At 47.1% G+C, this 20,752-nt stretch overlaps 1 protein-coding gene across 2 annotated transcripts in view; it reads right to left on the bottom strand.

The window, feature by feature from the left end:
* Positions 1-8,038: 8,038 nt before the first annotated feature.
* Positions 8,039-20,752, bottom strand: part of Gmds (GDP-mannose 4,6-dehydratase) — a 547,719-nt gene continuing 535,005 nt past the window's right edge. Inside the window, exons 10-11 of one of the 2 annotated variants that reach the window (XM_028881187.2) lie at positions 8,588-8,656; positions 8,039-8,443 (exon numbers count right to left, since the gene is read on the bottom strand). In XM_028881187.2, the coding sequence (XP_028737020.1) occupies positions 8,381-8,443; positions 8,588-8,656 (132 nt within the window). In that variant the 3' untranslated portion in view covers positions 8,039-8,380. The remainder of the gene's footprint in view (positions 8,444-8,587; positions 8,657-20,752) is intronic. The other variant, XM_037205844.1, reaches the window with a different exon arrangement.

The raw sequence follows: 20,752 nt of genomic DNA, 5'->3' as shown, positions 1-20,752 counted from the left end.
TGCAGAGTGTGGCAGGGACACGAATTACTTGAATTACTTGAGCTACAGACGTCTGAGGATGTGCGGGGGTTCGGTAAGTTCGGGTCTAAGAGCCCGCGACCCTTGGCATCTACACCGCCTAGGCCTTGCGGCCCTGAAGACGTCTAGGCGTCTAGGCCGCAGCTAGCCCGGTCCCGGCAGGCCCAGGCGACCAAAGGAAAACTTGGCTGTCCCTGAGCTTTGTGGCCCTTGCAGCTGTACGGGGGTGCAGTGAGGGAAAGAGGGTCTACCTCCTAGGAGTGGTGTTCTGTGGGTGCCCCTTGCTCTTCCTTTTCGGGGTCAGGCAGCTGGAGGAGCAGGTTTCTAGTGTGAGCTTGTGGCTCCAGCCCCTCGCAGCTCCTCGGATGTTTCTGTATGCCTGGAGGAGAGCTTCCTCTTCTGTTTGGATGTTTGAAAAATTAAGAATGGAAGATGTGTATGTCTAGGAAGGTGTTTGTAGTATACACACATTGTTATTAATGCAAGCGTTGCCTCCATAGTAGTTCTGAGTCATGTGCCAGATGAAGGACCTACTCGTGATTTTTTAAAAAATGCATGTGTGATGTTTTCTATTATTTATACACTTGCTTTCAGACCCTCATCTCTTATTTAAGAGAAAGAAACTATTTCTTCCATCCTTTTGTTTTTTGACCTAAAATTACTTATTCCTTAGTGGCTTGTATGATTGGTTTGCAGTTTTTCTGTAAATCTTGTTAGAAAAAAACTGCTTGATAGTTAACAGATAGCCAGCGCATTTGGAAATTAGCCTTTTGGTGACATGCAGGACCCAGGTGATAAAATGAGTCCGCTCATTTTGTAAATTGTCTCTGTAGAAATCGTTAGGCTAGTATTTTGTCTCAAAAGGAGAAGCAGAGCACATTTATTTTCTTAGCAACTCATAGGCAAATGCCAGCGTGGTATGTGCCATGTAAAATCTTGCATTTGGCATCCTACATGTGGTAGGAACACGTGCTGTTTTCCAAGATAGTGTAGTTAACAGGCCCTTTTCAACAGGCTGCATGCAAACAACCATGCATTTTACAATTTATCATTCCACACAGTTTGTGTCATTGATAATAGATGCTTGCAGAGTTATCCGGCTCGATTGTGCTCGTCCTCCCTCCGTGAGCTCTTAGCTGCCTTCTGCCACTAGAGTGTCTTGCAGCCCTTTTGGGCTTCCTTAACTTTGAAAGGTGAAGAACAAGGCACCTTTTTCCCCCTCCCACCCTGGTTACTGGGATTCTCTGTCTTTAGGGAAAAGGGCCATATGTTTTGTTCAAAGTGGTATAAAACCCTGAGGCCCCAAACTCTGCTGGTTCAGGCCACCTGGCCAGGCAGCCCTGGAAGGCCAAGAGACAACTTTACTCACCAGGCTGTAGGTACACACACCAGGTCCTCTGAGGCTGTCAGAGGCATCCAAGAAAGAATAGTTGGTAGAACAGGTTCTCTCTTTCCCCTTCCCCACCTCTTGAATTATTGAGAAGAGCCTTTGGGTCCATACTCTAAAACCCCCACCATGGGATACTGCGTGGAATTATAGGGCCTTCATTTTTAACTCCCGTCTACTCTCTCATGACTGGTTCATGAAGCCATTAGCTTTTCCCACCAGTGTATAAACAAATAGCCTGTTAGGGGTAAGATTGATGATAGCTAAGTAATAAAGCTGGCTAGGCAGGACAGACTGTGATGTGGTGGAGCCAGTCAGAGAGATTGGGGCTTGGGGAGGAAGGGACCAAGGGACATGCCAGAGGCCTCATCCCACTGCTGGAGGACCAGGGGCAGAGAAGAGGGTTCCAGAAGCTCAAGGCCCTAAGCAAGTGAAATCTGATCTATTCAGATAGTGGACACTTGGCAGGAAGGGAAACCCACAGAAATTTGCCAGAGGGACCAATTGCCAGCTTCAGAAATCCTACTGCCCTGGATTCCTCTCTCTGGGTTGATACTATGGCCCCAAGCCCCCGCCCCCCACCCCTGGCCAACAGTTTTCCTTGCTATGGAGGCTCTGCAATTACAGCTGGAACTTGTCTGGCCTGAATTCCTCACCCCTTTATTTCAACGCCTTCTCTTCTATACGTCACTATCCTTTTGTCAGTCTATCCCATCCTTCCTCTTTCCGAACTGAAAATCGCTGGCTCCCCGAAGGGTCTCTGGATGTGATGCCTCCACTCTCAGCCTTCACCATCCCGGGTGGCCCCATTGCTCACTAAGACTTCCAGGGGGATGGGCTGGTTATGACCCTAGTTAATGTCCAGGTATGGGATAGAGCTGGGGCCAGAGGAGAGCAGGATGGGCAGGTGCTGTTTCCGAGTCAGGTTGAGAAAGGAACAATACCCAATTAAATGACTTCCAGCTCCCAAACGCATCCGAGGTTCTCAACGTGATTAGGGGTGGAAAATTGAGCAAAATGTACCATGTCCATCTTATTGGAAACCAAAATAAGGCACAGAGAGCTCAACTTCAGACCCTTATTGCCTCCTCTTCCATTTTACCTTGCTTCCAAAGAAACTCTGTTTTATATTAGTTTTTTGTTGTTTACTTGATTTTTTTCCTTCACTGGTTTTAAATTTGTAGCATATTGAGCGTATTATAGGCAATGCAGTAGGGTCTGGAATTTCCTTCCACATACATGAGGGCTGGAGCTGTCCCTAAGAGGGGAGGTCTTGTGCTGCGGCTTGAGAGATTGGGCCTGGCATTGTTTCCAGCTCAGGATCGCTGGGCCTGGGTTGGAGAGTGACTCAAAAGGTCATTGGGGTTCTTCTGGAGGTTCTATGCTCTCGTTATAGCCTCTTTCTGTCTTCTCCCAAAGAGCATCTCTTTGCTCTACACTGCCCAAGGGCCTTAGTGTCTGGAGATGGACTGGTAGTGCTTCATTTGGCATAGTCTTTCCAACTTCTTCCAGCTGCCTCTGTAGGGGGCTCCTTCGAAGGGGACTGTCAGCAAGCCGGTCTTTTGCCGTTAAGTGAACATAGAGTCACTTACCTGAGTGGGCACGGGAAGAGCAATTTGTGAGCTCAAGATCAGCAGTGGGTGGCTAGTCAGGGCTGGACAGTGAAGGCCTGGTGTTCTAAAGAAGCCTAGAAGACTGAAGGGAGTGTCTTTGTTCCCGGGAATTTGAGTTTGGGAAATGGAAGTATTTAGAGGGCTTTGGGAATGATTTAAACGGAGAGAAAGAGAGACGCTCCCATTTTCTACCTAGGGTAAATGCAGAAAAGTCAACAGGTTTAGTGTGCCTGTAACTCTCAAGACCTCCGAATTTCTGTCATTATCAAAACAAAACAAAAGCAAACAAACAACAAAACAAAACAAATCCGGATTGTTGTTCCCCTGCCGTGCACGGATCCTTAATGGCCGCAAACCATCAAGGATATGGTACAAGTTTCAGTGTGGCGATCGCATTCTTTAAAAATCTGCTGGTAGAGGAGCGGTGAAAACTGACCTCTGAGTTGGGCAAAATCAGCGCGGCAAGCTGCTCGGAGGAGCCTTGGCAAGCCTGCCCCGGGAGGGAGGCCAGTATGAGCAGCAGTTCCCAAAGTTAGGCTCAGTCCCGCCTGGGAGATTTTCTGGCGTCCCCAGAAGGCACAGGGCAGCAGTGGCCCAGGAGCCAGAGGTTTCCCTGATGCCTTCTAAAGACGAGTTTATTGTACGATCTAACAGGACACTAGTAACGGCAAGAGAGGCGCACAGCAGCCAACCCTTCCTCTTACGAGTCCTGCAGACAGCCTTGGGGAGAAGCACGTCTTGCAAAGGACAGCATGGGTACTAGATTTTCTGAGAAAAGTCCAATATTGAAAGTCCCTGGACCCCAAAAGGGCTCTCTTGCGCGCCGCCTCCTTGACCCAATCACGCTCAGCATCCAGACTATCTGGGAGGTGCAGGAAAGTGATTTACAGCAAATGTATTTGGTGACAGTGGGAGAGTGTGGCATTTCCTGTATTTGTCTGCTGGTTCCAGGGTAGGCCCTACCGGCTCTGAACACAGTCTCTACCCTGCGGTCCCTGGTCGCAGACCTGGACGCCAGGGAAAAGGCCTCCCCCATCTCTGGGGCGACCATGCTCTGCAAAGCAGCGCTGCCAGGAGGGACGGGGGCGGGGGATAAAGTGGCACAACAGGAAAGCCAGAAGGCCCTTCCCAGTCAGCTTCCTCGCCATAAAAAGCCAGACTCCAGTCGAGGTCCTGACCCCTTCCAAATATACATTCATTCCCTCGCCCATGGCCCGCCACTGCAGTCCGACCTCGGGCTGCGCTGCTTCCTCTCTGGTCAGTCTGGGCCCAGTGCCTCCCTTGGAGCAGTCTTGTGGAGCCTTGCTCGGTTTTCAGTTGACTTCCCAAGCCTCCCAGCTTTTGTGCCTTCGCCCCGACCGACCGGGAGGCTGTGGTTCTCTCCAGTGTCCAGGACAGGGCAATATTTTAGCAGTCAGGGCTCGTTTCTTCTGAAGGAGAGTGTTTCTCCTCACTACCTCTCCTCTGCTGGGTCTGGGGCTGTGGAGTTGGAAGGTGGGTGGTGGGTGAGGTTGGACAGGTGCCTCCCTGGGAACCTTTGGTTGGAAGACCCAGTGCTGCGGGCCTCGTCCCCCTCCAAGGTCACAGCTAGGAAACCAAGAGACTCAGAACCTCAGTGAGCTGAGGTGGTCGGCAGAGGACCAGCCTTGGGCACCAGCAGGCCTCAGTTCTCCACCTGCGAACAGATGGGTGTGCACCAGCCCTTGTATACTCTAGCGCCTTGGCCCCCAGAATTCAGAAGCCAGAGGGGCAGCTGGGACTGTGCATTGGCTGGCAGTGTATGACCCCTTGACCTTGGAAGATGGGCATTTGGGGATTAGGCCTCAGGGCAAGGGGTCAGGCTGAGAGATAAGGTTGTGTGCCCAGAGCAGACCCTTTGGTGGAGGAGAGGAAAGGACTTGAGTGAGGGCGGGTGGGGTGGGACCTTGCAAAGTTCCTGGCTCTCTGGGAGAGAGTCCACTCTGAATACATTTGGAGGGAAGAACCTGTAGGGTGGGGTGGGGAGGGAAGGGCAGAGCATCGCCCTGTAAGGACAGCCAAAGGCTTCAGGGTCCAGTGGCCATAGCCAGGCACACCCCCTGAATGCTTGTTCCATGTAGCCCAGATGAGTATGTGGGCGGCCTAGGGGAGCAGGGGACCTCAAGGCTTCGTCTCCAGTGCTCTTGGAAGACACTGTGGACCGTGGGAAGGCAGGGCTGTGGAGGTGGCCTAGCTTCCAGAACTGCAGTGTGTCTCAGATGTTATTGCTACTTGTGAAACTTTTCAGTGCTCTCGATGAGGAAAACCTCTAATTTTTGGAGGTACGGATGCCATATTGGGACATGTTGATCTCTTGTAAGACAAGCACACAGGAGCACACAATCTTGGTGTCAAACCCGGGTGGAAGCTCTCTCCACCCCTGCTGCCTGCTGAGTAGTTAAGGCTGCAGCAAAGATCCTGAAGACACGAAGGAAGTCAAGTTGGACTAACTGGAACACAACTAAACAGACTGCCCGGTTTTAACTCCCAAATATGAAGAAGGTGCCTGAAGGCCTTTTTCCCCTGTTGTGGTGGGACCTAAAAGTTGTTTTTAAATGATATATTTAAGGTCTTTTATTTCTTTAGTGGTGCCACGTATAAATCCGCAGCCTACCTGCTAGACAAGCCTTCCACACAGGCGTATCCCCCGTACCCGGGGAATTGTTTTAAAATGAAAGTTTACAGAACTGCTTCCCGGGCCAGCTCGAACAACCCAGAGAAGACGGCATTCATGTGGAGCCCGTCACCTGACAGCTTCTCCGCGGGCTTCTGAGACTGGCTTTGGTGAAGGTGATTACAGGCAATGAAAAGAAGCCCAGGGCAATTCTGCTGGCTGTGGCCCTCACCTCACACCTTCCCTTCACTGAAGTGCCCTTCTGGTTCTTCTCCCATGGGAATACAGCTTTCCCAACCTTTCCTTCAGATTGGCAGTCCCAACCCTGCCTGTTCCCTGGACAGCTGCAGAAGCTGACAGGCCCAGCTCACTGTTTCAGAATGAGACAAAGGGCAGATATAACCTAGGCAGGTCTGAAGGCTACTAAACCAGTGGTGCCCTAGTCCCCAAGCCCTTGACCTTTCTCTGAAGAACAAATGTAGACTTACCTCTGGCATAACCGAGAGTACTAATAACTTAACTCTCTTAGTTTTTGCAACAGTATCAAGCTTGGAGAGGTGTTCTAGTACCTAAAGGATATACCCAATGCTTGCAGAGCGGGGTGGGCGGGCAGTGTGAAGGACACACAGAAATCACTGAAATTAAGATAAGAGGGAGGAACCCCTTTTATTAGGTCTTGAAGATGCCTACATGAAATTCTTTCAGCCCAGAAAGTTAAATTCTGGAGTGCAAATGCTGTTTTTCTCCTTTTAAACACACACCGTCAAGAACCCAAAGGAGCCCCAACAGTGTTTGAGAGGGTATGAATAGTGACTTGGTTGCCATGAAAAACATTTCTTCTGTCAGAAATCTATGCTCATGCCCATTTAGTTTCACTGGAGTCACACAGACCTTCTTCCTGCCCAGGATTTCTCCTGGTCCACCCTAAGGAGCTCATTATGGCTTTGGGCTAGAAAGCCACAAAACATTGAATTAAACACTGCAGGCCTGCAGGTCTTTGGAATGGCTTTTCCTGGGTGTTGAATGAGGGACTTAGGTGGTCAGAGGAAGGCTTGTGCATCAAGGCCAAGGAACATGTGCTTAGCCATGAGACTTGAGAGTATGTGTGATGGGCCAGTAGATTTCTGAGCATGTTTGCACAAATTTGCGTGTGATGGTGTGTGAGACAGCATGTTTGTGAGTGAATCTGTATATGTGAGTGGATGTGTGTTTTAGGTTGTGGGTGACGATGCATGCCCATGTGTGATAGTGCATGTGTGTATGGCCCACAGCCTCCCTAGTCCTACAAGCCCCACCTCCCAGAGACCATCTGCTTCCAATTAGTAGCATCCCATTTGGGAATAGAAACAGCAGGCTCTTCTTGGGGTGGCTTCTGAGAACCGGGTGGGCCAGCCTGGCTGCCCTACTTCTGCTCCATGGGGGCTGAGGCTGCCCCAGCCAGCATGCTCTCACAGCATAGAGAGCTTCACAAAGAGCCCTCTCTGCACCAGCCCTGGAGCCCTAGTCCTCCCCCAGATCATAAACCTGCCTGTGAAGACATTCGGAAATAGTTCGCCCTCAGTCTCATGCATGTGCAAAGATTGGAATGCCATTCGCTGAAGTTTTATTTTATTTTGCTTGGAAGGGGAGTGAGGGGGAGAAGAGTCCTGACCTAATTTGTTCTGGGCCAAAATACTATTTCATGCCAGAGTGTATACCTGCAAATAGATCCTTGCTTGCTCTCTGGGGGTGTTCTGTACACTTAGTGTCACCTGCAGCTGCGCAGTACACAGCTCAAGAATGCAGGCTGTGGTCATAATTCTAACACCTAAATGATAAACTCAGTGAAGCTGGGTCCTGGGTTCTAAGTCTCTTTATCATAACCTCTAATTCATGTTGATGTGGTTGAAGCATCAGCATAATGTCTGGTATATATTAGGCATTGGATTGAATTAATGAGTCAAAATTCAGTTTAAAAAGTGACCTAGTACCAATGGGAAGAGGTTGGAAATAAATATTGTGCGAAAGACCATAGAAGAGGCTTAGGTTAGGGTAGCCCAGGGGCTTTCACATGTAATGTTCCAACAATATTTACTTACCACCAAGTCTCTTCTTTTAGCCTGTTTCATGAGCCTTTTTCTGAGAGGGTGAGTGCTTGGTGGTTCTAATTAAAATCAGCAGAGACCAACAGGGGATGAATGCTTCAATTCAGCAGGGGATAGGTATGTCCAAGGACAGACTTAGCCAGGTGCTCTGCCGAGGGCAGCGCGGGCTAGGGGTCTTCTCAACAGGGGCTTTCCTAAAGGAACCAAGAAATATTTCATTCCCAGCTGTGGATTTTGTTATTGTTTGGGGCCACAAAGTGCCTACATTAAAATCTGGAGAATACATACACAAGTAACTCTGTTAGTGCTGGTTCATAGAAAGATCTTTTAATAAGAAAAGAGACAAACAATCTCAAGACTCCAAAATTTAAGTTGTCTAGTGACATAATTTCAAGTAAAATGAGTATGTGATTAAAACTTCTTGATTTCCCAAAACCATTCATTGGGCGGGGCCTTCGACAAAAGCAAAAGCAGCCTTAGCTCTGGAGTGTCCTGTCCTGGTGCCTACAAACCTGTGGCCCAGCTCTTGGCTGTGGGGACAACACAGGAGGTCGAGGGTCGAGGGTCGATGGTCGCAGGAGTGGCTGGACTCTGGTTCGCTGGCTCTGCATGGTAGGCCATGCCTTGCGAATCTCTGCAGAGGTGCTCAGGCATTGGGGTTGGTCCTCATGAGCTCCACGTCGGCCTGCACCATCTCCTTCACCAGCTCCTATGACCCAAGATTCAGGGTGGGTGGTGAGGGCGGAGTTTCTGCCACCCTCTCCAGCAACACCTCCTCCCAGGGCCCTGAAAAGTCTCCTGCCTGACCACAGCCCGCCAGCAAGGGCTCACAGCTAAAAGAGACACAACTTACATCAAAGGCAACGCGGGGTTCCCAGTTCAGTTTCTGCTTCGCCTTGGAGCAGTCTCCCTGCAGAAAGTCCTGCGGAGACAGGGCAGATGAGTTGTGCTTGCGGGCGCTCTGCTGCGACCCCTTTCCCAATCTGTCTCATCAGGTACGGAAGGTCCAGTTGAAGCAGGACTTTGGGAGTGAGTGAGCCATCTCCAACTCCTGCCCACCCCCTAGCCCTACCTTGTCCTAGTGACTCTGATGGCATGGTATTTTTTTTTTTTTCTTTTTGTTTTGGGTTTTTGGTTTTTTTGTTTGTTTTTTGTTTTGGGGTTTTTTTGCTTGTTTGTTTTGTTTTTTTAAGATATTAAGTTGTCTGGAGAGCTACTGGGAAAACTGTTTCGAATTACTGCACTTCTCGGCAAAGACCAGGGGTAAATCATGCCTGAATGTCCAAGAGACTAAGTTCACTAAGAAAGGCCATTCTGCTGGGTCCGGTCCCTAGAACCCACCTTCCTCCAGGTCTGGCCTTAAGTATACTGCCTTTGCCAGGTCCTGAGTCTCCTGGATTCCAAGTCAGCAAAAACCCCACCTCCGGTCTCTGGCTTTTGGGACAGCCCAGGCGGGCAGGCAGGCAGGCCAGGGAAGGAGCTTGCCGAGCAGAGCCTCACAGCTCCAGCTTTGCTAAGGCGAAGACAGTTTTCTGCCAGCCAGCAGTGCACCCACAAGCTCCTAAACAGAAACTTCCATTTCGCCACCACAATAGAGGATCTGTTATAATCTACTTTTCTCTTTCTTCCTTAGAAAATGGTGATTTTCTTTCTCGACTCATGGGACGAACACGCAAATCTCATTCTCAAACACTGTGCCTCTGAGACCATGTACCTCTGGTCGGCCCCAGGCTCTTTCTCTAGCTCCTCTCACCTCCAGCTGCTCCTTCAAGGTTGACTTTCAGAGGAGACTGCTGACCACTGTCTCAGCTCAGGACTGGGCCTTCCCAACATATAAAGCCTCCTGGTCTGCTTGCTCAGTTCTGACTTTATGGGGAGGGAAACACGAATGTACTCGAGTTTCCTGGATAATCTAGCAAGAGAAATTCACTTTTGTTCATTCAAGAGGCTCCCTTGGAAGGAAGAAAGGCCACATACAAGAAAGGGTAGAGATGGAAATCCTGTCTCCACTCTCACACAGTTCTTTATTGCAGATCTCAAGACAGATGGGGATTTCAAGATGAGTTTGGAGGGAAGAGAAGAAGGAAAGGCGGGAGGCAGGGACAGACAGAGAAAGCCCTTAGGTCTATCATATGAGGGCATCCACGGGTGCACGTGCGGAGAGGCAAGACAACCAGGGACTGACTGGGAAAGCAGGAGGAAGAAGGAGATTTTATAGTGGTAAGTACTCCATGAAGATACTCCATTTTAGCTGCACACTATTAGATAACAAGTGGACTCTGAGTGACAGTCTGGATTCCATTTCCCTGCCTGAGTCTTTACTCTAGGAGAGGACATTCAGGGACTCTCATTCTCAGTCATCCATCATTGCTTTTTAGGCTTGAATAAATCAAATTCCCAAAGGCTCTGCATTTCACAATATGTTGAAGTACCCACTTCCTCCCCAGAGTGTTAACCAAAGTGAAGCAAGTTATTTCTGCTGGCCTAAAAGCCCATTTCCAGACTCCCCAGGAAAGGTAGGATACAAGAATTAGTAATTAACATTTTTAGCACAGTGCTACCTGGAGCTGCCAATGTAAGTGGAAAAACAAACCAAGTAATTTATTTCTCTTTACTCTCCCTAAATAAACTTGTATATACTTTTACAATGCTTCTCTTTTAGTGGAGGAGCCACACAAGATATTCCTTCTTCTTCCCCAGAGGAAGCTGTGTAGCTTGGAGTCATGAAGCAATGTCCGCCTGCCCCTCTCTCAATCCTACAGCAGCTTTAGGAGAGCATGGTTACTGTTGAATCACATACCACTGGCTGCAAATCAACCAGCACAGCATGGATACAATTCATGGCTGTGAACATACAGTTAAAAAAAGCCCTAAAACTCAGTTTGGTTTCAAATGATCTCAGTAGGCTTGGGAAAGGGAGCTTTGTATTGTAATTATGTTTCCTGTATTTTTCTACAAGTAGCTCATAATATAAAAACAACCAGGCAACTACAATTAAGAAAAAAGAAAAATGGTTTTCAAAAGCTTAGCAACAGACACTACTAAATACACTGTAAAAGTATTTCATTGAAACCAGAGACAGGCCCAGCTAAACTTCCCAATTTAGTTTTGAGCCCTCTCTTAGGCTGCAGCCTAGGAGCTTTGTTAGCCTTCTGCCAAAGCTCTGTCTCCCTGAAAGCTAATTTGATCAAGAGGCCTTGGGAGGGGAGAGCATGTGGTCCTCTCAGAACAAACAGTGGCTCTTCTTGCCAGCGGCCACCAAGTCAACACATGGGCTAGTCAAAATGTTTCTGTCCCTGTTAGGCAAGTGCTCTACCATTGAGTTTCCCACCCTATCAACCCAGTGAGCTTTGTGCATCACTGTCCTCAGGGAAACAACTTACTAAGGGTGTGTGTGTGTGTGTGTGTGTGTGTGTGTGTGTGTGTGTGTGTGCTGTGCTGCATGTCTTTAATCCCAGCACTCTGAGGCAGAGGCAGGCGGATCTCTGATCTACAGAATAGAGTTCCCGGCCAGCCAGAGCTACACAGAGAAACCCTGTCTCACAAAAATAAATAAATTAATGAAATAAAATAAATAGAAAGGGAAAGAAAAGAAAGGTCTTATTTTCTACCATGGGATCTGGCCAACAGTTTGTTCCGTTCGCAAGAATCCTGGCTTAGGCACACTTCAGGGGTGGCATGGTAAGGGCCACATGTGAAGGCACACGGTGCTGGACAGGAGGGCAGAAAGGAAATGCTCCTTTAAACATCATTTCCTCTGACCTGCAGCGAAGTCAGGGTTGGGAGCTGGACTCCTACAGGGAAGCCCAGAGCTGCTATGCTCACACACACGGCTGTGGGGTGAAAGGCACTCCTTTTATGTGTAAGTCTTTTAAGACATTTGAACTTCCACAAAACTCCTCCAACAGGGCCAAGCAGCTCCTAATGACAAGTGAAAAGAATGAGTTTATGTATACTGCTCTACATTTTGAATTATTTGGTTCTTCACAGGCTTATAGCCACCATGACAACGGAGGCAACACTGGAATTAAAGTAATGATTTTATGTAGAGTTTCTATAGGATTTCTAGAAAGAACTTCATGAACTGGGTGGTCTGGAGTTTTTCTGAACAAACAAAAAACAAAAAAAAAAAAAACAGGCAACGAAGGTCTAAAAAAATTCTAAGCATTTTAATGTGAATATGACATTTCCTAAATCTGGCTTCTGGTGGCCATTTTCACTGTTATTCCTTAGGAGAACTATACCGTTTCAATATGTAATTTATTATTGTCAGATTCAATTAGGCTTAACTAAGCACTTTACAGCAGCTAAACAGCCTGAGGAACGGGAACACTGCAGACAGCTCTCTGCCGCAGATCCCAGCTCCTTTGCCCCTAAGAGTTGACCTGCAGCCGGATCACCCAGACATAGTGGCTTTCACCACACTGGAGATGCAGGCATCAGCCTGAGAGAAGGGTGTGCTTTGTTGCAACAAAATCTCAGGCTTTCCTGGCCCTTAGTCTTGCTAGAGTGGATAGATAAAGCGCCAGACCAAGTCCCGGGGAAGTCATTAGGCCAGTTCCTGAGCCCACAGCAGTTAACACAATCCAGCAAAGGAGGGTTTACCCTGCCATTATTGTCTCCTCTAATTAGAGGCCACTTTTGTGAAGATCTCTGGGCTCCCTGTGCATTGCTGTCGAGATAACGAGACACATTTCAACCACACAGGTTACTTTTCTTCTCCTAATGTGATTTTGATTGTTCTTATACACATTAAGTCCCTTCGGTACACTAAACTGGATCACGCAGGATGACTCCAAGCTCACACCCTCACTTCTTTTTTTCCCCTTCCTCTAAGTTTGATTTGGGGAAATTATAACATTTAGACTGAATTACAAGTTGGATTGGGTTTCCTCGGCAGGTTTGTGGTAAGGTTTGAAGGAACATCTGGAGGGGCAGAGAGACTTGAAGAACATAAGGGCTCTTGGCAGAAATTTCCAATGTACATATTGAAAGACTGATGTTTGAGTGCTACAGACAAGAAGGTGCATAGACAGGGGTGTGACTAAGGAAAACCTAGCACGATGGAAACCTTGGCTAAACATCTTCAGGAATTTAAGACATGGGGCTCTGAGTGGCACAAAAATACTCATTTTCCCTTCCTGCTTTTCTTAGAAAAGTGAAATTGAAGACTAGCTTAGGTTCCAAGGGAATAGAAGAATGCCAATGAGTTAGGTCCTTGATCTGACTTTATGCTAATAGAGTGAGGAGGCAAGCTTCCCTCCTAGGGTAAAACTTCTCTTGGGAAACATAGAACTGCTAAAAACAAAACAAAACAACAGAACCTCTGGGAAGCCTTTGAAGTTGTATTGCACATCCCAATCAAGACTCTAGACAGGCAGGGAGGGAGGCTGGAGGAAAGGGGAGAAGGAAGCCTGAGGAGTCCCCCACTCCCCCGCCCCCCACTCCTCCAGCCTGCAATGCTCTTCTGGACGGCCCCTGTAGTTCTAGCTCTCACATGCTGGACTTTACCCAGGGTTTAATCCTACCCAAGGAGAGAGCTAACCTCAGAGCAGTACAACGAGGAGGCTGGCATTTCCCTCTCCTCCCCGGACTGCTTTAGAATAGCAGAGATTGAAGTCAACCTCCAGGCCTCTCCTTTAATGACACGGGGCGATAAGAGACAAGGAGAAAACAGCAGGTTGTCTCGTCTGTTCAGGAAGTGGGCTCAGGGGACTGTCCATCCAGCAGGGCTGACAGAGTGCCCCAGAGCTAAACTGATAACTGCTTAGCCAGCCTCACTAAGCACCACTGCAGAATGTAGCACAGCATGGGACATGAAGCAGAAGAGCAGGCCTGCAAAAGCTGTTCCTAGTCTCTGCACAAAGGACACTCCAGGCTCATTGGCTTTGGGCAGTCCCGCATGGCCTTGGACTGAAACCACTGCTTGGAGCTGAGCTCTTACCATTGTACATTCTACTGGGGGGCTCACTCAAGAACCTATTAGACATGCTGCCTGTTCTTCTGGATGGTGCCTCCTTTTACTGGATCTTTAAGAGCCTATGGTCCCTTTACTGATCCCATTTTTCTGTGAGAGACTATGCAGCAGCTACTAAGAGGTACTAAACAAAGGAAAAGAAATATCCATTTACATGTGGGCCTCACACATTAAAAAAAAAAAAGGCTACCACTGTCTAGAACTTTCTAGAAAGTAAATGAGGATATGTCTTCTTCCCAATGTGTCTATCCATCAAGATATCATGACATACACACATCTTTTCCATTATATTTAAAAAAATAGCGTAAGTAGAGAAATACAGTTAGGCAAAAGGCTCTACAAATTACACAGACAACTTATTTATCGCTGGTCCTCCAAATCTGTGGACTTTGCAAACACAGAATCAAGTAGCCATTGATCCAAAATAACAGAAAGAGAAATACCTGTCCTGAAGATGTGCAGATGCCATGTTTTTTACTGTTGCCTAGGGATCCTAACACCTGCTGAGGCGTCTGCACTGTGTTAGACACCAAGTTTCCTAGGATGATTCACTGAGTGTGGGAGGACATGCATAGGTCTGCAAATCATCTTATACAGGGTCTTAAGTTATCTGAGGATTTTAGTGTAAAAGGGGGTCCTGAAACCAATTCTCTGAGGATGCTGAGGGATACTGGGTGTGGGGGGAGTATGGGCTCTCAGATTATTAATTTTCCTTTAGAGTTTTAATGAATCTTGAGAAAGTTATCTCGGCCAACATGCTTGAGACATGGGTAGATGTCCATTCTCCTCTGTGGACTAGATCACATGCACCACAGAATTCACACTAACCAAACTGTAGCATGTCCCTTAGTAGCTTGGAATTCTCCACTACTGCCTGTCTGCCCATTACCCATCACCTACCCACTACAGAGCTTTGACTGAGGCACAGAAATGGGAAGCAACCCAGGAACACTCTTACCAGCCTGTATAAACTTATGGGACCCAGGCTTAGCCCATTCCACCAGGCCCATCTGAATGAGCAAACAAAGGAAAGCCTTTCTAAGAAGCAATGCCCAATAGCTCGGGAGAGTTGTATGTTTACAGGTAGAGGTTGAACAGGTTACCTCTGAGGAGGTCACCTTGCAACATCCAGATTTATGACCCTTCTGTATCTGTTCTATGTCGACAGTTGTAGTCATGGAACAAATTTTTTTCCCCTGTTAACATGGGGTTTTGAAGCCTAGTGCTTACAGTAGCATGAATGCAGGGGAAAGTAAATTGAATGATTTACTAGAACTGGAGCCCTCTGATCCTAATTCCTTCACTAAAGTTCATCCTAGCCAGCTGATGGGGGTGGTGGTGGTGGTGGTGGTGACTCACACTTATAATGTAAGGGCCACTTAATGACAGGGAGATAAGATTGTTAGTGACCTCAGCATTCCAGGCTTCAAAGTCAGCACCATCTTCTTTGAAAATTACTGGCTACTGTTAATAACTGGATCTGGGGTGTAAAGATCTGCCCATCTAGTAAGAGGTGGTGCAAACCCCGAGGAAAGGAGATAAAGCACCTCTAAGTGGACCGATTAGGGACTGTTGTGACATAATTGGCAAGTGGCGCTCTGGACAGAAGATGCAGGCTGCATTTCTTTTGCCACTTAGCACTTTCTGCCCTCAAAGCACTTTGCAGAGTTCAGCTAATTAAACTTGAAGACAGCCACACTCAAGATGCAACTCAGGAGATTTTATATCTGCTTCAGAGGCCTCTTCCTAGAGATGAAAGTTCTCTACAAAGTGTCTTGGAGCTAAAAGCCCAACTCTGTTATCCAGCTTATCTTGAGCCCGCACCCTCTTATCCAGAAAGGCAACTGAGGCCATGGGGCATCCCGGATTGCACCAGACAAAGGCAATTTTCCTTAAGCTTGCTTCCTTCTTGTTTGTTAAGCAATCTATCATCTTAGAGAAAATCCCTATCCTTATTTTGAACACGTACCAGAAAGAACATTGTAACTAATACAAATCTCCCTAGAGTAAAAATGGGGTTGTTTTTTCTTCAGGTGTTTCTCAACTTACGTAGTATATTGAGGTCTTCTAATTCAAGAAATCTCTCTTCAGTAACTTACCTATCTACCCACCTTTTGCCTCCTCCCCCTTTCCACTAAACTAGATGGAAATGACTTAGAGGGCCAAGGCCACATGTTCCAGCCTCACTTCCCCAGCAACTTCTTAGGATACTCGAGGGTTAGTGGCATAGACTAGGGTGACTAGCACACAAGACCTTGCATTTGGCCGCTTCCTCGAGGAGCTTCTTGAGGAAAAACTTCAACAACTACCTGGCATTTGTGAGTTTCTTAAGGGGCACAGAAGAAAGATGAGCATTAGTACAGATCCTTAGGTTTCTCACAGTTTGACTTCCTCTTTGGTTGTCTCCCCACCACCAAGCATAGAAACATTCAGCAGGCTGTGGGGATCTATACTGCATGGCCACCTGTTACTCTTCCTTTCATTTTTCCTTGGGAACAGAATCCCTATGTCTATCTGTAGAGATAGTTCAGACAGATGTCATGAAGCCATCTAGTGGCAGAGGCTTGGACTAGAAGGCAGCATTTCTGATTTGAAGTCTAGCAGTCACAATGTTCAAAGGACCAAGCCCTCCAAGGAAAACAGTGTACTTAAGCCACATTAATGTGAGAGGCAAAGAGCCTTCTAAATAATGTGTCAGCATATGATGTCAGTATATGCCCATGGTGACTAGAGGTTGACAGAAATGCAGCCACTGTGTAACTCAATGAACATGCTGTTAGAGAACAAACTCAGCCACGGTAATGAACATGAGTAGTGGTCAAAGGAAGGATTCTGACTAGCAAGATGCAGAAGGAGACCTTGGGGGGAAATTAAATGAATGTTCCCTAGGTGGACAGAAGCATGTTACAGGAACCCATGCTTTTGTCAGAATTTATCCAACTGCAGCTAACATCTATGCATTTTACGATAAATTTTATCTCAAAAAAAAAGTTCTTAAACATTACTAACAACACAGAGATATCACTGGAGGGAACTGGACTCCTGTCCAGGGCTCAATGAACTCAGCTGTTTCTGAGCATCTCTGAGTATTAGGTTCTAAATCTATAAAACTGAGATAAACATTGTCTATGCTACAGGATGGCTGTAAGACTCCAAGGCTACATATAAACAGCTGATTGTACCAGATATCTCCACTTGAAGTGCTGGAGATCAAGCCTAGGGCCTCATTCACGCTAGGGAAGCAAGTATTCCACTCCAGAGACACCCAGTCCTTGTTTCATTGTTAGGCTTGGGGTCTTTGCTGAACAGTTCTACCCAGGATTTAGCACTCTGTTTTCTCCAATTGCCCACATTCTGCAACTTCGTGGTCTATTACCAGACACTGATTCTGCCAGGCACTGGGGAAGCAACTGTGGCTGAGACAAGGCCTTGGCTGTCATGGCACCTGTGCTGGGTTGGGGAGATGGCAAGAGGATATCAGTTAATGGGGAGTGTGATGACAAGGCTGTAGAGGTGTGGACTTGACAAGAGCGGGATAACCCCGATGGCTAAGGGACATTCTAAAGAGTAACATTTGATCAGAGACCTGAATGGTAAGAAAATCGGGGTAAGAGGGCCTCTTTGGGGTCACCATCAATAAGAAGTACTTTAGGGAGAAGCGCTTTAGCTCTGAGGAGTACAGACCAGGCCATTTCTTGTAGACACACAAACAAGGGAAAGGCAGCTCATGGTGAGGCTATAGAAGGTTAAAAAGACTTGTCATGGATCCCAGACCTTCCTCTACAGAAGCCATGTTGTGCCAAGGCTTTATTCTCTGAACCACACCTGGCTGTCCCTTAGAGTCTAAGCCTGTGGGCCATGGCTAAAAAACTGGCTGACTTAAGTGATTTAGGCAGAAGCCTGAATTTTTTGGGAGGTGGTGGTGGTGGGGATTTTCAAAAGTATTACACTGACTTCTAGCTGTTCCTACTGATTTATAGAAGAGTTGCTTTTTCTCTCTGTACTAAACTCTTATGCATGTCCTTCTGCCTCTTCCAGTCAGCTACTCTTTGATCTTTATAGCCTAACTACTCTGTAGGGGCCAGGGCCTGACTACTGCAGTGAAGACTCAGCATGATACCCAGATGGTTCTGGGAGGCTAGGGACCTGGCTGCTGTGCTCAGATACCCCCTGGAGTGTGCGTTAGCAAGGCTGACCTTCTCCTGGCCAAATGAGGACAGCAAGAGCTTGGGAGGGCTGAGATGACTCCACCCTTCACTTCCTTTCTGGCTAGTGGAAAGCAGGAGCCCTGAATACTCCTAGGTAGTTAAGGAGCCTTCTCCCTGGCCAGCTCTCAGGGTGGTAATGACTTTTCACCATATGGTATATGTGTTTGTGTGAGTATATGTGTATCTTTGAAAGACCAGAGAAGCAGTCCTTTACCATCCTAGCAATGATAGCAGTGAATCTGGACTTTGCTCTGGGTCCGGAAGAGTTTAAGCACTAGAGGTTTTCAGAGACATTTGTGTATTTTGTCCTAGATGAGAGGGGTCAAAGACAGGAGAGGAGAGCAGTTAAGATGTCCAGGCCACAGTGGTGAAAGATGGGGTTCCTAGATGGCAGTCGTTGTAGAGTGTGGCCATGGAAAGATAACTAGGGAAGTAGAATACAGAAGACTTTTGGATTGATGGGATGCAGATGAGGGAACAAGGATCCTGAATCCTGACTTAATCAGAACCCTCCCATTCTCTCAAAGGCATTTATGGATTTATAATGCTATGAGATATTCCATTATAGCCTCACTAGCTTTATGAGTATCTCTGCTTCAAGGCAACTTCTTATTTCCAGCATTACAAACCCAGAGCTCTCTAAAGATTACATTTGTTAAGCTGTTGATAACCCTTTCTGTCATACTCCATGGGAAGCACTTTCTGGTCATGACTTGATATGATGCCAAAGCCCTTGAGTCTACTTATCACCCGGAGAGCAACTCTACTTCCATGAAGCCTGGCTACTCATGTGAAAGGAACTGATCTTCTTCTGTGAGCTGAGCTGGTGGACAAGTGAGGAAAGGGTTAAGCCAAGCTGTGTCTACTGTGCTCTACCAACACGTCCTACTTTTATTCTCCACTTGCGGCAAGAGGAAGTCCGAGAGGTGGCCTTTCACATGACATCATAAAAGCCTGATTTATCGCCAGCCACCAAACATCTAGAAAATCATAACATCCTTTCAGGAAAATGCAGTGGAAAATAATCAGGCTAGCTTTGATGAAAGCTTTGGTGGGGACTCCAAGTGTGACACCCTGCACAGTCGCCCTTGGCAGGTGCTTTGTTTGCCCTCAGTGCTGGCCTTGCTGACAAGGCCTAGGGTCTGATCTAAATGACAGCCTGTGATGGAGTGTGGCTTCCTGTCTACAGACCAAATAAGTTGGGATCATAGTCTGCCAGCTTGATGAAAACAGCACTTCAGTGTATGAGAATGTATTTTGGAAATGACAGCTCAGTCCAGATGTGAGAAATTATTGACTATGAAAGTATAAAAAAAAAAAAATCATGCCTTGTTACATAATCCACTGCCATCTCTGAGGAGCATGGCTGCCATACATCCTGTATTGTACCAATGACCTGTCCTCTGTTCTGCCTTTACTGATTTAATTATGATTATTTTTCTCTGCTGTGCTGGGGATGATCTGAAAACCTCTTGCATGCTATACAAGTGCTCCACTGTGGAGATACTAAGCTCTACGCCTGTCTTTAGGACACAACTCTTCAGTTAGCCTTTTTAATCTCAAGACGCTTTACCCACAGAATATTTCCAGAGTAGTGTGCCACTGTATCATGCTCCTAATGACAAGGGGGGCTAAGAGATGATGGGGCAGAGATCTCTTCCTGCCAAATGTCAGAGGATATAAAAGGACAAATGGTTTCCTCATTGCACAGGCTATGCATTCAAGAAAGGGCCAGCTCCATAGTGATTCTCTTGATTAGTTAGTTGGCAAAACTACCAAGCAGGAGCCTCTTGTCTCTGATACATATGATGTGCTCTGCAAGTAAACTCAGGAAAGAGCCTAGCATGGTTCTTAAATTCTGACCACATCCACTTTCTAGAGGCCTGTTGGTGAAAAAAGTTGGCCTATCTACACAGAGCAAGGTAGGCTATGGAAGTCTTGGGGTCTTGAGTTTTGGGAAGGAAAGCTGCTGTAATGATTTACCCAAGGCCACAAAGGCTAGTTTGGAATTGAAGGTGGCACAGATGTTACTTTGAATGATAACTCAGCAAGTGCTGCAACACAAAGACCGTGCCCAGATTTAGGGACTCAGAGGGAACATCTCTCTGGCCACCCTAAACATTCCTGAAAGGCTGGTATTGGTGTGGCTCCTTAGGAAGGACGAGCTGTCTGTGGTTGGGATGCTGAGCTCCAGTTTGACACAGCAGCCACATCAATCATGGGCACACAGGAAGCCTCCGTGCCCACCATTATACCTTAGCAAGTTTAGTTTTTTAGTTTTTTTAAAAATGCTCTATCAGGCCTTTAGTAGGCCTTCCCAGACCATCCACAACTACCTAGGGCCACATGAGGAATGGTAATGCCCTCAACTGCATGCTCTTGGCCTGCTTCCCCTGCATTGCCTGCTCTCAGATCCCTCTCTAACACACGGGGTTGGTATCGATCCCCATCTACTACTGTCAGTTGAAACCCCACAGTGGCTGGGATTTCATGCAGCAGGCCTCATTTTCTTCCATCTGCTGGACTGGTCAGTAGAACAGAGTCTGAGTCAGAGTGACCAGGGAAGTCAGAGTGAACTTAGAACATTGTAAGCAGAGAATGGTGGCTCAAGATGGGTTCTAGCCTGGTTTAGTAGTAAGGGAATCAGGGACCATTTAGAGTCAATACTAATTTATTGAACTTCTCTTTGGTTCTATCTACCCAACCCATTGCATACTCCATGTTGTTTATCCCTGCTAAGAGTCCTACATGGAAGGTAAGGAAACAGGCCCAGCAAATTAGATAACTTGCTCATTACAACTTGGAATGGGGCCTGGACTCAAATCCAGGCCTG

This window comes from Peromyscus leucopus, chromosome 5 (assembly GCF_004664715.2).
Source record: "Peromyscus leucopus breed LL Stock chromosome 5, UCI_PerLeu_2.1, whole genome shotgun sequence".
NCBI classification, from domain to species: domain Eukaryota; kingdom Metazoa; phylum Chordata; class Mammalia; order Rodentia; family Cricetidae; genus Peromyscus; species Peromyscus leucopus.
This window is presented reverse-complemented; position numbering and strand designations above follow the sequence as displayed.